The sequence below is a fragment of the Eutrema salsugineum genome, unplaced genomic scaffold, assembly GCF_000478725.1.
Source record: "Eutrema salsugineum unplaced genomic scaffold, Eutsalg1_0 scaffold_5, whole genome shotgun sequence".
Lineage (NCBI taxonomy): Eukaryota > Viridiplantae > Streptophyta > Magnoliopsida > Brassicales > Brassicaceae > Eutrema > Eutrema salsugineum.
The window spans coordinates 1,116,059-1,128,748 of NW_006256612.1; the positions used below are offsets into that span (position 1 = coordinate 1,116,059).

General features: G+C 40.3%; 3 protein-coding genes across 3 annotated transcripts; 1 reads left to right on the top strand and 2 right to left on the bottom strand.

Annotated features, from left to right (window-relative positions):
- Positions 1 to 948: 948 nt before the first annotated feature.
- Positions 949 to 2,505, top strand: LOC18991666 (40S ribosomal protein S18). The gene is made up of 4 exons (XM_006414984.2): positions 949 to 1,080; positions 1,413 to 1,573; positions 1,834 to 2,022; positions 2,126 to 2,505. Exons 1-4 carry the CDS (start codon positions 1,078 to 1,080, stop codon positions 2,229 to 2,231), a joined length of 459 nt encoding a protein of 152 aa, XP_006415047.1. The 5' UTR covers positions 949 to 1,077; the 3' UTR covers positions 2,232 to 2,505.
- Positions 2,506 to 2,680: 175 nt separating this feature from the next.
- On the bottom strand, positions 2,681 to 4,979 carry LOC18991667 (UDP-rhamnose/UDP-galactose transporter 6). The gene is made up of 6 exons (XM_006414985.2): positions 4,843 to 4,979; positions 4,274 to 4,492; positions 3,992 to 4,176; positions 3,690 to 3,890; positions 3,439 to 3,600; positions 2,681 to 3,227 (listed from the first exon to the last, which is right to left on the bottom strand). The coding sequence occupies exons 2-6, from the start codon at positions 4,401 to 4,403 to the stop codon at positions 2,898 to 2,900; spliced, it is 1,008 nt and encodes a 335-aa protein (XP_006415048.1). The 5' UTR covers positions 4,404 to 4,492; positions 4,843 to 4,979; the 3' UTR covers positions 2,681 to 2,897.
- A 3,434-nt stretch (positions 4,980 to 8,413) lies between these two features.
- Positions 8,414 to 8,899, bottom strand: LOC112083878 (uncharacterized mitochondrial protein AtMg00860-like). The gene has a single exon (XM_024151977.1). The coding sequence runs from the start codon at positions 8,897 to 8,899 to the stop codon at positions 8,414 to 8,416; it is 486 nt and encodes a 161-aa protein (XP_024007745.1).
- Between the last annotated feature and the right edge of the window lie 3,791 nt (positions 8,900 to 12,690).

Consider the following 12,690-nt stretch of genomic DNA (forward strand, 5'->3'; position numbering starts at 1 on the left):
TTGTTCCTGACATAGATGATTCGCCACCCAAATTGAGAGGCATTGTGATTGTGGGAGATGTCAACGGTCTGTGAGCTTTGTTTTGCCTTTTCTTGGCTTTTGGACCAGCTTCCAAATCTTTGTCCGGTTAACAGAATAACCGATTTAAATGTTCTCAAGGAAGCTTTGAATCTCCCAACTTCAGGAATCCAAAAGGAAGATCTGATTTCTGGGTATCGATGTGTTTGTCTCAACCGCAGACCCTGAGAAAGAACCGCCTCTGGTCACAGCCAACACCATCCTCTCCAATCTAGCCGTTGATTATCCTGTGTTTCTGGTGTGTCGAGGTCGAGAGGTTGAACAAAAAGTGCGAGCCATTTTTGGGCCAAACGACATTGTTTAATCATGAAAATCAAAGCATCATCGTTTTATCATTTTCTTCTCAAATTTTGACAACCTAATACGACGTCTTCGCTTACGTAAATGTAAATGTCACGTAGACTAGTTTTGACGGCAAGTAACACCGTGAGGACAAAAGTAGGTTTAAGCATGAAAAATCATGAAATTTAAATTATAATGCAGATTAAATATTTTTAAGCACTGTATACAGTTCTGGCATAAATTAAACATCTGTGCAAAGTTCAGGTTAGAATAAGCCAATTTTCCACTAAAAATGATTTTTATCTTTGGAGGCACTTCTTGTTTCCAAATGACTTTAAACAAATGTGATGGAGTGGTTGAGGTCTGACTTTTTTGAATTTTAAGAAGATTATATCCCGACTTCACTTAGTATTCACCTTTAGTACTTCGGTTTTGTGGGGAAAAAAAAATCTTCAACACTACACCGAAAAAAAAAATAAAAAAACTTCAACACCATTTAGTGTTTACACAGAGTTTGGGCCGATGTAAAAAGAAATGGTTTGGGCCCAACTGTAGCATGGGTATATAAAAAGAGCGTTCAGTTAATCTGAAGAGGTCTGGGCGTACAACAAACACTAAAGAAACCCTAGTTTTCGAATCCATTTTGGCGATACTGTTAGACGGCGCGAGCTTCTCGATCTTTTCTCTCAGACACAGTTCTTCTCTTCAGATCAAACAATGGTAATTAGTGTTTACGATTTCTTTTCACATTTCTCAGTTTTGTTTTTCATCTCTTGGATCTCTTACTTGATTTACTGTTTCCCATCGATCTGGAATAGTTATAGCTTTTCGTTAAAAATGCATCTATCCCGTATGAATCCAATATTTTCTGCTAATTCAACAGTGAATTAAGATTAGGTTTCGGATTTTTGTGTTGATTTTCTGAAACGAGAGATAATAATGAGCGAAGAACCAAAAGTATCTTAGTATCTTTTGATCTTCTGTTTATGCGCAGGCTTTTGATAATTTATTTTTATGATTTTTGATTTTTATTTCTGATTGTTACTGTGTAGTCTCTGGTTGCAAACGAGGAGTTTCAGCACATTCTGCGTGTGCTCAACACTAACGTTGATGGTAAGCAAAAGATTATGTTTGCCCTTACTTCAATCAAGGGTATTGGGAGGCGAATGGCCAACATTGTCTGCAAGAAAGCCGATGTCGACATGAACAAGAGGTTTGTGTGCTTGTCTCTCTTGTCTTTTGTTTTGTCTTTCAAGCATGTTTTCGATGTCATTCAATATCCAAACCTTTAGAAAGTTCGAATAGAAATTACTACTGATTCTGCATCAACCAGATTCGTGTTGTCTGTTCAAATGATATGAATTATGTTTCAGCTTTGTTGTCTTAGCTGGTCTTCGAATGTCAAACTTAGCCAATACTTTTGCTCTTTCTTTTGGTTCTTTTTGACTGTAACGGCCCTTGTTTCTGTTTCAGGGCTGGTGAGTTATCTGCAGCTGAGATTGACAACCTCATGACAATTGTTGCGAACCCAAAGCAGTACAAGATTCCAGACTGGTTCTTGAACAGACAAAAAGACTACAAAGATGGAAAGTACTCTCAAGTTCTCTCCAATGGTCTTGACATGAAGCTCAGGGATGATCTTGAACGTCTCAAGAAAATCAGGTAAACTCATCACACTGATCCCAATCATAGAACTCGCTACCACTGTGTGTTCTCTATGTGTTGGATTGAATGATTTTATGTAACGGTCCCTCGTCAATTACAGGAACCACCGTGGTCTGAGACACTACTGGGGTCTCCGTGTCCGTGGACAACACACCAAGACAACTGGTCGCAGAGGAAAGACTGTTGGTGTGTCTAAGAAGCGTTAAGCCCTAATGTTGCTTGTTGCAGCTGGATTGGATCTTTGTTAAGGACCGATTTTAAGTTTTGTTATTCGTACAATTTTGCACGACTTGATTCCGGGTCTTGCACGACTCGATTTTGGGTCTTTTATGAGAGATCTTTACTACTGTTTTATTGCATTCTAAGATAATGTTTTGTCGTCGAATCTTTATATCACTTCTCTAGGTTGCATCTTTTGATTTCCTAAGCAAAATTACTCGCATTGCTGTTTTGGAAAAATAGTATGGATTTGTTTGGTAATCTCACATTTGATTCAGCGATCTTCTCATTTTAGTTGTTCGAGTACACAATAATATTACAGTTGTATCTCTATCAATAATATTACAGTTCTAAAATTAGATTTTTGTCTGTTTATTTATCGACAATGAACATCCTAAATAGTATTTGAACAAAAAAAAAAGAAAATCCTAAATGGTAAAGAGAAAATTTCTTATAATTGTAGCTTGATTCCGCAAAAACATTACAAAAAATCTCAATCGTCTGTGTAGAAAAAAAAAATAATCGTTTTTATCGCACCAAAGCAAAATTAGCACGAGGATCATAAATTAAGCTAAAAAAAGAACAACTCAGAACTCAGAACAGAGATGTCACTATGTGATGTTCCTGATAATTTACTACTTACTATACTACTACTAAGCCTTGTCTTCATTGTCGTCAGAATCCGAAGCAGCTCCGAGTTTCTGTTGACGAGTCGTTGGAAGAGAATAGCTTCGTCGCTCTTTGCCTCCAGGCTTGGAAGAGGCATTACCGTACCAGATCATACCGAGTACTGCAATAACCATTCCAATAACCACATGCAAGTTTAGACCTTCTCTACCAAAGAAGAAGAATCCCATTATCAGCACCAAGATCGTCTTCATGTGTCCCAGGACTTGGAACGACACAGCTGTGAATCTCCCGATGCAGATGAACTGGCTTAGGTTGGTCCCGATTGCTATCGTGCACGACAGGGTTATAAACAGCTGCAGAACTCAAAAAACATGTTAGGTTTCAAATGATTTGGCGTTAAGGGTATAGGTAAGGAATGAGAAACTGTTCTTAAGTTAACTAAGAAACAAGCTAGACTCTTATAGAACAAGGTTGGTACCAAATCAGACCTTGAGGAGAGTCAAGTTGAATCTAATGCCAATCAGACTAAGGGAGGAAACTTAATGAGGGTTTTATGGAGCTTACCACGGAGACCAAGTTGTAGTCGTACATGTCTACTCTTTTTTCTGTCAGCCAATAATCAAGAAACGGGCCAACTACAAGCAATGTTGCGGCTTGAGCTGGAGCGGTATGTCCCAATAGGTTGAATGAGCTAAGCGAGTACTTGCGCTGAAGGTAATGTACATACTGCATTCATGTATAAACGACGCCAATCTTAGTTTTGAGTTTAAACAAAGGAACGATATGTTACTTTTGTAAGAGTTGAGAGCACTTACGTATTGTTGCAGAGAAGTGCTCCACACAGCAACAAAAGCGGCTAGAAAGCCTTTGCTATTCACACTAACATCAGTAACAGTGCAAACACCAACACCGACAAGAACCAGTCCTATGCTAAGCTTTGTGTCTCTTGAGTAACGGATCTTATCGAAAACCATCTCCAACAAGCAGGATACAGGAATCATGCTGAGCTTTGCAATCTGACAAACAAAGGACACAACTGAAACCAAGATTAGATGTTCTTCTTTGCGCAACCGCAGAGATTACAGAGATAGATAAGATAGAATTCATTTATTATCACCTGATAGAAACCCACAGAGTTCCACATAAGACTGACGTTCATACCAACGATGGAGAAGTTTGCAAACAGAATAAATCTCATAAGCTCCGTAAATGGAAGATGAGAAGGCTGAATGTAACCAAGACATCTTAGAACAATCGTCATCAGAGTTGTGGTAGCGAAATGTAAACCGGTCAAGGTTGTAGCTGCAACGAAGTCGAGACATAAGTGAAAGAACAATCAGAGGAGACAATAACTTCATGTTTTCAAAAGAAGAAGAGAGATCAATAGAAGAGGTTTTACCAAAGCTATAACCATAAGTCGCCATTAAAGCTTTATTGACAATGATGATACCAACAGAAGTGACGACATTGAACATCCAAGCAGCAGCATCTACTGCTGCTTTCTTATCAGCTTTACTAACAGGAGCCATTTTAAAAAATCTCTCTCTTCCTTAATCAGCAAATCTTCTATTGATCTTCTTCAACCTCCCATTCTCCGGAGACTCGCTCACAATTTCCGCTAATCATGATTGAAATCACAAAATCAGTGAGAAAGCAAAAGCGTAAGAATTTAACTTCCATAATAATTCATACACGAGCTAGCCTCAAACCCATTTTGTTCGATCGCGATTCTAACTTGTTTAATCAAAAGTAATTTGAACGATCAAAAACCAAAAATTTCTAATCAGATCGGATCCGGCTCCGGAGATTGGAATCAGAACGGATTTTCGTAAGATCCGATCTCAACGGAGCCGAAGCAGTGATTGGAAACGACCGATCGTTTCTCAATCGACATTATATCATCAAATCCGAGGAGAAAACACACGAATTCAAGAGAAAGAGAAGAAGAATCCGAGGGCGTGGAGTTACCTGGAGAGAGCAATTGGGAAATGAATGAGGCGGAGGTGATCGGAGAAGAGCACCGGCGCCGTCGGCGGCGAGAGTGGTAAGTGTTTGGCTGAGAAGAAGAAAATGTAATCTGAACAAAGGCAGTTGGGAAGCGTAAGACTCGTGGAGCGAGAGTAGTAGTAGTCAGCTCCAGCAAAATCGTTCCTTTTATTTATTTTTACTATTTTTATTTTCAATGTATCTGCAAATTTGCAATCATAGTTATTACACCCTCAAGATTCAAACAAAATAAAGGGTTCGGATTTCGGAGAAGTCGGATAAGAATATATTTGTGATGTTGTATAAGTATTAGAGTATCCAATTTTTTTTGGCATAGTTTAATTTTTGATTAGTAATGCTAAACCGTAGCTAAATGTAGATAGAAACTTGCAATTGTATTCAGGTCCATTAGACCATCTTCAACCATAAAACCAAATTTGTTGTTGTAAATAGTGTAAAATTTGGTGTAAAAGTGAATAATGGTTTTTTAATCTCCAACCATAACATCAAATCTCACACTAAAAACAATATTTTATATTATTATATTATTAAATTGATTTTTTTTTATTTTTTTAATAATTTTATGAATACTAATTATTCATAAAATAGATTAACTAATAATTTGACTAAAATTATCTTGTTGTATTTTGTTTTTCTTTTTTATGTTTTTTGTTTAATTCAATAATTTTATGTTGAAATGTTTAATTGAAATTTATTATGTATTTTTAGTCTTAATGTATTTACATATTAATAACGATATTTTGTACAATTCTAAATTACAAGAATGGATTCTACATTTTTAAACCAACATAATTTAATTACTAATAAATAATAATATAATTATGTGAGTAAATAAAAAAATAATATTTTAATTTTTGGTGTTGTGAATAGTGTTGCACCAAATTTAGTGAAATACTATTCACAAAACACCAAAAAAAAAATTGATGTTAGATTTAGTGCATCATTGGAGAAGAATCAACAGTATATTTGGTGTTTTTATGCATGGTTGGAGATGGTCTTCGCAGTTGACAGCTTTATATGTTGTTTTCTCGCAATCTCCATCTATTTTGTCGATCCAGGCCTGACTTGCGTGATATTTTATTCCTTTTGAAAGGCCCAATGAAAAGAAAATATTGGACTTTATCTCTCCTTGACTAATTCAAGACAAATGATCTCTCATCGACAGAGAAAGTCCAAACTAAGGTTGATTATAAAGTTGTCAACTCCTAATGGACCATATGTTACTTTCTCGCAATCTCGTCTATTTTGTCGACCCAGGCTTGACTCGCGTGATATTCTATTCCTTTTGAAAGACCCATTAAAAAGCAACATATGGTCCATTAGCAGTCGGCAGCTTTATAATTAATCTTAGCTTGAACTTTTTCTGTCAATGAGAGATCACTTGTTTTAAATTAGTCAAAAGAGAGATAGAGTCTAATATTTTCTTCATATTATCATTTCCACTAATGTTTTTGAGATCTAATCCATCATCCTTCCTCTTTATGGACCGTCTATTTAAAAAAAATGTTTTGATGCCAACAACAAAAATCTATAGTAACAATTCATAGCAAACAATATCGCAAACTTTTTAGATTTTTAAACGGATAGGTTTTTAAGCTTTTATATTTCTAATTATGTTGTTTTGTGTTATCTCCCGAGAAGTCAATGTTGTGACTGACTTGTTAGGGAAAGCTTTATTGCTCAGTTGAGGTTTGGTATTCTCTATGTTTCACAAAAATGTCATTTTGACATATTTCATATAAATTAAGAAAATTTATAGAAATTCTATTTTACCTTTTATTAATACATTAAATAATTTTTTTTACTAATTAATACATTAAAACAATAGGGTTAAAACTAGATTTTAAGGAAAAAAATTGTATTGAAAATACAAAATAATATTTTTTTGTAAAACAAAAATAAAATTTTGGAGTGACACTCTTTATGAAATATTTATGAAACAGAGGGAATATTATGTTTTACAAGAACAAAGAAAAAACTGATACGTTTGACTACTGACTACACAGGATTCAGAGAAGATCCAACTGCCTTCTTCAACTGAGACACGTGTAAAGGAGGATGTATGCATGCTTCAGGAGGCAAAGCAAGTCGATATGCAACATTACCCACCTTGGCTTCGACTGCAAACGGTCCGTAAAAACGAGCAGAAAGTTTCTCATTCATTCGGACGACGAGCTAAAGATTACCTGCGGCAAGGATGCATATTGAGGAATACTAAGTCACCCACGTCGAAGGTCACATCTCTGTGATGGGCATCTGCACTCTGTTTCATCAGCTGCTGGGCTTTGTGCAAGTGTCCCCGAAGAAGAGCCAGAGTGTCATCACGTTCCCTCAGCTTGGCCTCCAAATCCACGTTAGAGGTAGACCCATTTTTGTATGGGAGAAAGGACGGTGGATCTTTGCCATACAGTGCTTTAAACGAAGGCATTTCAATGGTGGAGTGAAAAGACGTGTTGTAGCTGAGCTCGGACCACGGCAGAAACTGAGACCAGGTGTGTGGTTTGTCACTCGCAAAACAACGCAGGTACGTCTCCAGACCACGAATGGTCATCTACGTCTGTCCGTTGGACTATGGATGATACGCTGTGCTGAAACACAGATTAAACATTACCAGACAAAAGAGTTCCTTCCAAAAACTGCTGGTGAAGACTCTGTCACGGTCGCTAACAATGGACCTGGGAAATCCATGGAGTTTAATGACCTCGTGCACAAAGATGACAGCGACATCAGTAGCTGAGAATGGGTGCTTCAAGCGGATAAAGTGAGCAAACTTTGTGAGCCTGTCAATGACCACCAGTATCGAGTTGTAACCTTCCAACTAGGGGAGCCCTTCCACAATATCCACCGAAATATCCTCCCACACCGTCAACAGAATGGGTAGAGGCTGGAGAAGGCCGTTAGGAGCCAATGTCGAGTATTTTTGGCGCTGACAAACTTGACAACCGGCAACATAGAGACGAATATCAGTCATCATCCCTGCCAAAAGAACATCTTCGCAACACGTTTTTGAGTTTTAAGCACACCACCATGACCTCCCAATTTCCCATCATGAAACTCCTTCATAATCAGTCCGATCAGGGAAGACGTTCTGGGAGGCACCAACTTACCCTTCCGAAGCAGACGTCCGTTCACCACCGTATAATCTGAATTGGCCGAAGAATTGGAGAGACAATCCATTATTATCTTCCGAAGCTCAGGATCCTTGTCTACCTCACTGCAAATCTCATCTAACTGAATAGTCGCATGAACAGATAATGCTGAAAGTTCTGCAGCCGTAGTCTTTCGAGACAGAGCATCAGCAGCTTTATTTTCCAGACCCGACCTGTATTGAATCTCAAAATCGAATCCCAATAGCTTCGTGAGCCAACGCTGATACTCGAGATTCACCTCACGATGTTCCAACAAATGCTTCAGGCTCTTCTGATCAGTCCACACCAGAAATTGCCTACCGAGTAAATAATGGCACCATTTTTTAATGACAAAGACAATGACCATTAACTCCCACTCATAAACCGATTTCAGGCGTTGTCGCTCAGTCAGAGTCTGACTGTAGTAGGCCAATGTGATGTTGCATCAAGACTGCTCCCAGACCTATCCTTGATGCATCCGCTTCGACGACAAACTGAGAGCTGAAATCTGGTAACGCGAGTACAGGGGCAGTAGTCATCGCATTTTTCAATGTCTCGAAGGCTGTTGTCACAGTCTCACTCCAATGAAAGCATTTCTTCTTGAGCAGCTCCGTGAGAGGCTTACCTACCACACCATACCCTCGAACAAACTTACGGTAGTAACCCGTAAGACCCAAGAATCCCCTCAATTCCTTCACATTACGAGGCTGCTTCCAATCTGTCATCGCTTGGATCTTGCTCGGGTCAGCAACGACACCCTCCGCCGTGATGATATGTCCCAAGTATTCAACCTGCGTGCAACCAAAGTGGCACTTCTTGCGATTGGAAAATAGCTGATGCTTGGACAGAACACTCAAAACCTCCCTGACATGAATAACGTGTTTTGCCATCGTTCTGCTGTACACCAAGATGTCGTAAAAAACACCAATACGAACCTCCATAGAAAGCTGTGGAAAACGTTGTTCATGAGTGACTGGAAAGTGGCTGGTGCGTTTGACAGGCTAAACGACATCACAAAGAATTTTTAGTGGCCGTCATGAGTGCGAAAGGCTGTTTTCTGAACATCAGTATCCTTAACCAGAATCTGGTGGTATCCAGAACGCAGATCCAACTTCGTATACACCGTCGCTCCCCACAACTCATCTAGAGACTGATCAATGATCGGGATCAGGTAACTGTCAGCCACCGTAACCTTATTGAGAGCACGGTAGTACATGCAAAACCGCCAACTCCCATCCTTCTTTTTGACCAGGAGAACCGGGCTCGAGAAAGGCCATTTGCTTTCCCGAATTATGCCCGCTGCCAAGATCGCTGAAACCTGTTTCTCGATCTCCAATTTCTGAGCGTGACGATGACGGAACAGACAGACACTCAAAGGGCTCGCTTCAGGTGTTAGGGTGATGGCGTGTTCCTTTCCACGCAAAGGAGGGAGACCGGTGGGTTTGCCGAAGACCTGATCAAACTCCGTCAGCACAGGAGTAGCTCTGTAGGAGTATGTTGCGTGATAACTTCAACAGCAGATTGTAATCCGCAAAACTCTACCAACATTCCTTCACCGTCAGTTGTTAACGTCTTCAACAACGAGAGCTGCATAGACTCAAATCACCCTGCAGTGTGACCTTGACCCCATCAATCTTGAAGGACATCACTTGCAGGGTCCAGTTAATCTTTGTGGTGCCCAAAGTCTCGAGCCATTGAGCTCCTAAGATAACATCCACACTCCTGAGTTTAAGCGTAAATAAGCTCGTGGTGACCCGATACTCCTGCATCAGTAGCTCCACATTGCGACACAGCCCTCTGCGTGGACCACAATACCTTTTCCCGTCAAAACTCCATATCCTGACGTATCGTCGGTAGCTAAACCCAATTTGTGGACCACTTTTTCCGAAATGAAATTGTGGGATGCGCCGGAGTTGATTAAGACCACTACCCCTTTCGTCAAAATTGTACCCCAGACCTTGATCGTCTGAGGTGAAGAAATCCCTATCATTGAGTTGAGGGAGAGTTCAGCGAGCTCCATGATTTTTGGTTCAGCTTCCGCGATGTCATCCATCTAGAAGTCTGCCAGCTCCACCTCGGTGCCGTCATCCGGGACCACCAACACCTGCAGTTCCTATACGCGACACTTGTGATTGGCGTGAAACTTCTCGTCACACTTGAAACATAGCCCTCCGCCTTCCATTTTGCGACCTCCGCCGGCGTTAAACGTCGAAAGGGTGGTTTCAGCCGGTTGTGGAAAGTCGACGATTGTTGGGCCTGATTAGGGCTCTTATGTGTTGAAGGCCCACTCGGAAAACCTGATAGCCCGCAGAGGTTTTGGGCTTAAACGACGAAGGCCCAGATCCACCGCTCTGACCCCAAACGAGTGGTGCGTGTAGGAACGGCCATCCGAGGGATGCGACACTCGACCTCTTCCCGTCGACGTCAGCTCCGGTGAGAGATCCAGCAACGCCCATTCCTCGACTAGTTTTGCGGCACTCATCATACTCTCCAGGCCGGACGCCCCTAATATCTTTACACTGGCTCTGATTTTAGGTTTTAAGCCGATTAAAAATGTCATTTCCAACACCCGCTCTGAAATTTTGGGGGCGTTCGACGCCAGCGCGATGAACTCTTTACAATAAACTCTCACCATATCCTTCTGACGCAGTGTTAGCAGTCCTCGGGAATTCATCATACTCTCCAGGCCGGACACCCCTAACATCTTTACACCGGCTCTTATTTTGGGTTTTAGGCCGATTAAAAATGTTATTTCCAACCCCCGCTCCAAAATTTCGGGGGTGTTTGAGGCCAGCGCGATGAACTCCTTGCAATACACTCTTCTTGTATCCTCCTGACTCAATGTTAGCAGTCGCTCGCTGACGCTGGTGTCATGCGCGGTAGCAAACTGTTCCATCATGCGTTTTTTCAGGTGTTCCCAGGTACGAACTGTTCCATCACGCGCCTCGCCGATGAAGCACATCCGCGCTGCCCTGAGCTTGTCGGATTCAGAAAAAAATTCGAGCTCAAGGTATTGCTCCACACGCACAACCCAACTCTCCACTTGTTCGCCATCGAAGAATGGCAGTTTTATCTTCTTAGTTAATGGAGTGGAAACATCCTCCGGAGGAACCCACGCCGCCGGTTTGGGTGGCGACGACACGTCGCGATGCACCGATCCACCGATGTTACTCTCCTGCGAACAAGACATTACCACCGGTGAACCCGTAGGATCGCATACCTCTTCTGCAACCCCCTTTTGTTTGCGATCCATCTCCTGTGTCTCCCAGTGTCGAGCCATCCGCTCCAGCACGCTAAGTTTGCTCAGCTGATGTTGCATCTCCTCCAAGCAACTGAGCTTCCCTCTGATCTCGTCCACCCCGTGCAGTTGCTCCTGGATCTCCTCCATATCCTTTTTCCAAGGCCGCGATTTTGAGAATCTCCGTCGGTAGATTTTCGATCATCTTCTCAGCGTCCTTTCGTGGTGGCATCGTTGGTCCGTCGGAAAGAAGGCTCTGATACCAAGTTTGATACGTTTGACTACTGAAAACGGAACAAAAATAAGGCAAAAGAGAAAATGTGGATTGTATTGCTTTTCTGATCAAATAAGTACAAGATATAAGAGAATGTTATGGAGTCTATCCCTCCTCTACAACTTTGATTAATTTCTCGATAAACGATACTACCTCCAACCTCTTTACTTATATATTCTTCTGTGCACACCAGAACACATCACCTTCTCTCACGTGATCCGTTGCATACCTCGGGATCCCACTAACTGTGGTTTATTCTTTAACTATAGTAGTAACTTCCAGGGTTAAGCTCCCTCGTCAGCTAATCCATCTGTCCCATCCTTTGCTGAACCATTTCCTGTAATTTGGGCTTTCTTCTTCCTCGAATATGTGTGAATAATGGGTGGCCTTTGGGCGTCGTCGTTATAAAAAACCTCTTATCTACCTCGTTAAATCAAATGCATTAACAGACAACTGCAAACCATTATAGGAGACATTTACTAATAATACGTATTGTTCACAAGATTGGAATATAACTATTCTCTACGAAAACCAAGTTTGCAAAACTGGCAAACAATCAAGGTCAAATTTTCCAATCATATTTTTACCCTCCTCGTTCGATTAACCGGTTACTATTTGATGAATCATATGACCATGTAACTTTAGTAAAGAGTGTCATTCTGACATAAAGAGTGTCATTCTAACATTTTTCACACATATTAAGAAAATTATTAAAAGTACAATTTTATCCCTTATTAATACTTTAAATAATTTGTTTTTATCTAATAAATATATTAAATTAATAGGGTTACAACTGGAATATCGTTTAAAATTTTGCATTGAAAATATAAAACAACACTCTTTATGAAACAAAAATAAAATCTTAAAACGATACTCTTTGTGAAACGGAGGGAAAAATAATTTTTCCAATAATAACAATTTCATCCTTTTGTTTGATCCAGTTCACGTTGTTGATTGATTGATTTGTCCTCAGATCGAAATGTTTTTTTAAGAAGTTACAAGTTCCGACATTTCAACGCCTCCAAAGTGATTTGAATTGATTCGAAAAATCATAACATCAGATTTGTAATCTCCATCGAAAAAATGCTAACTTTTCAATGTCGGGTCGGTTTCTAAACCGGACCCACTCACGCGCCGCTAGTTTACTTATGAGTCGCCTTTTCATAGCA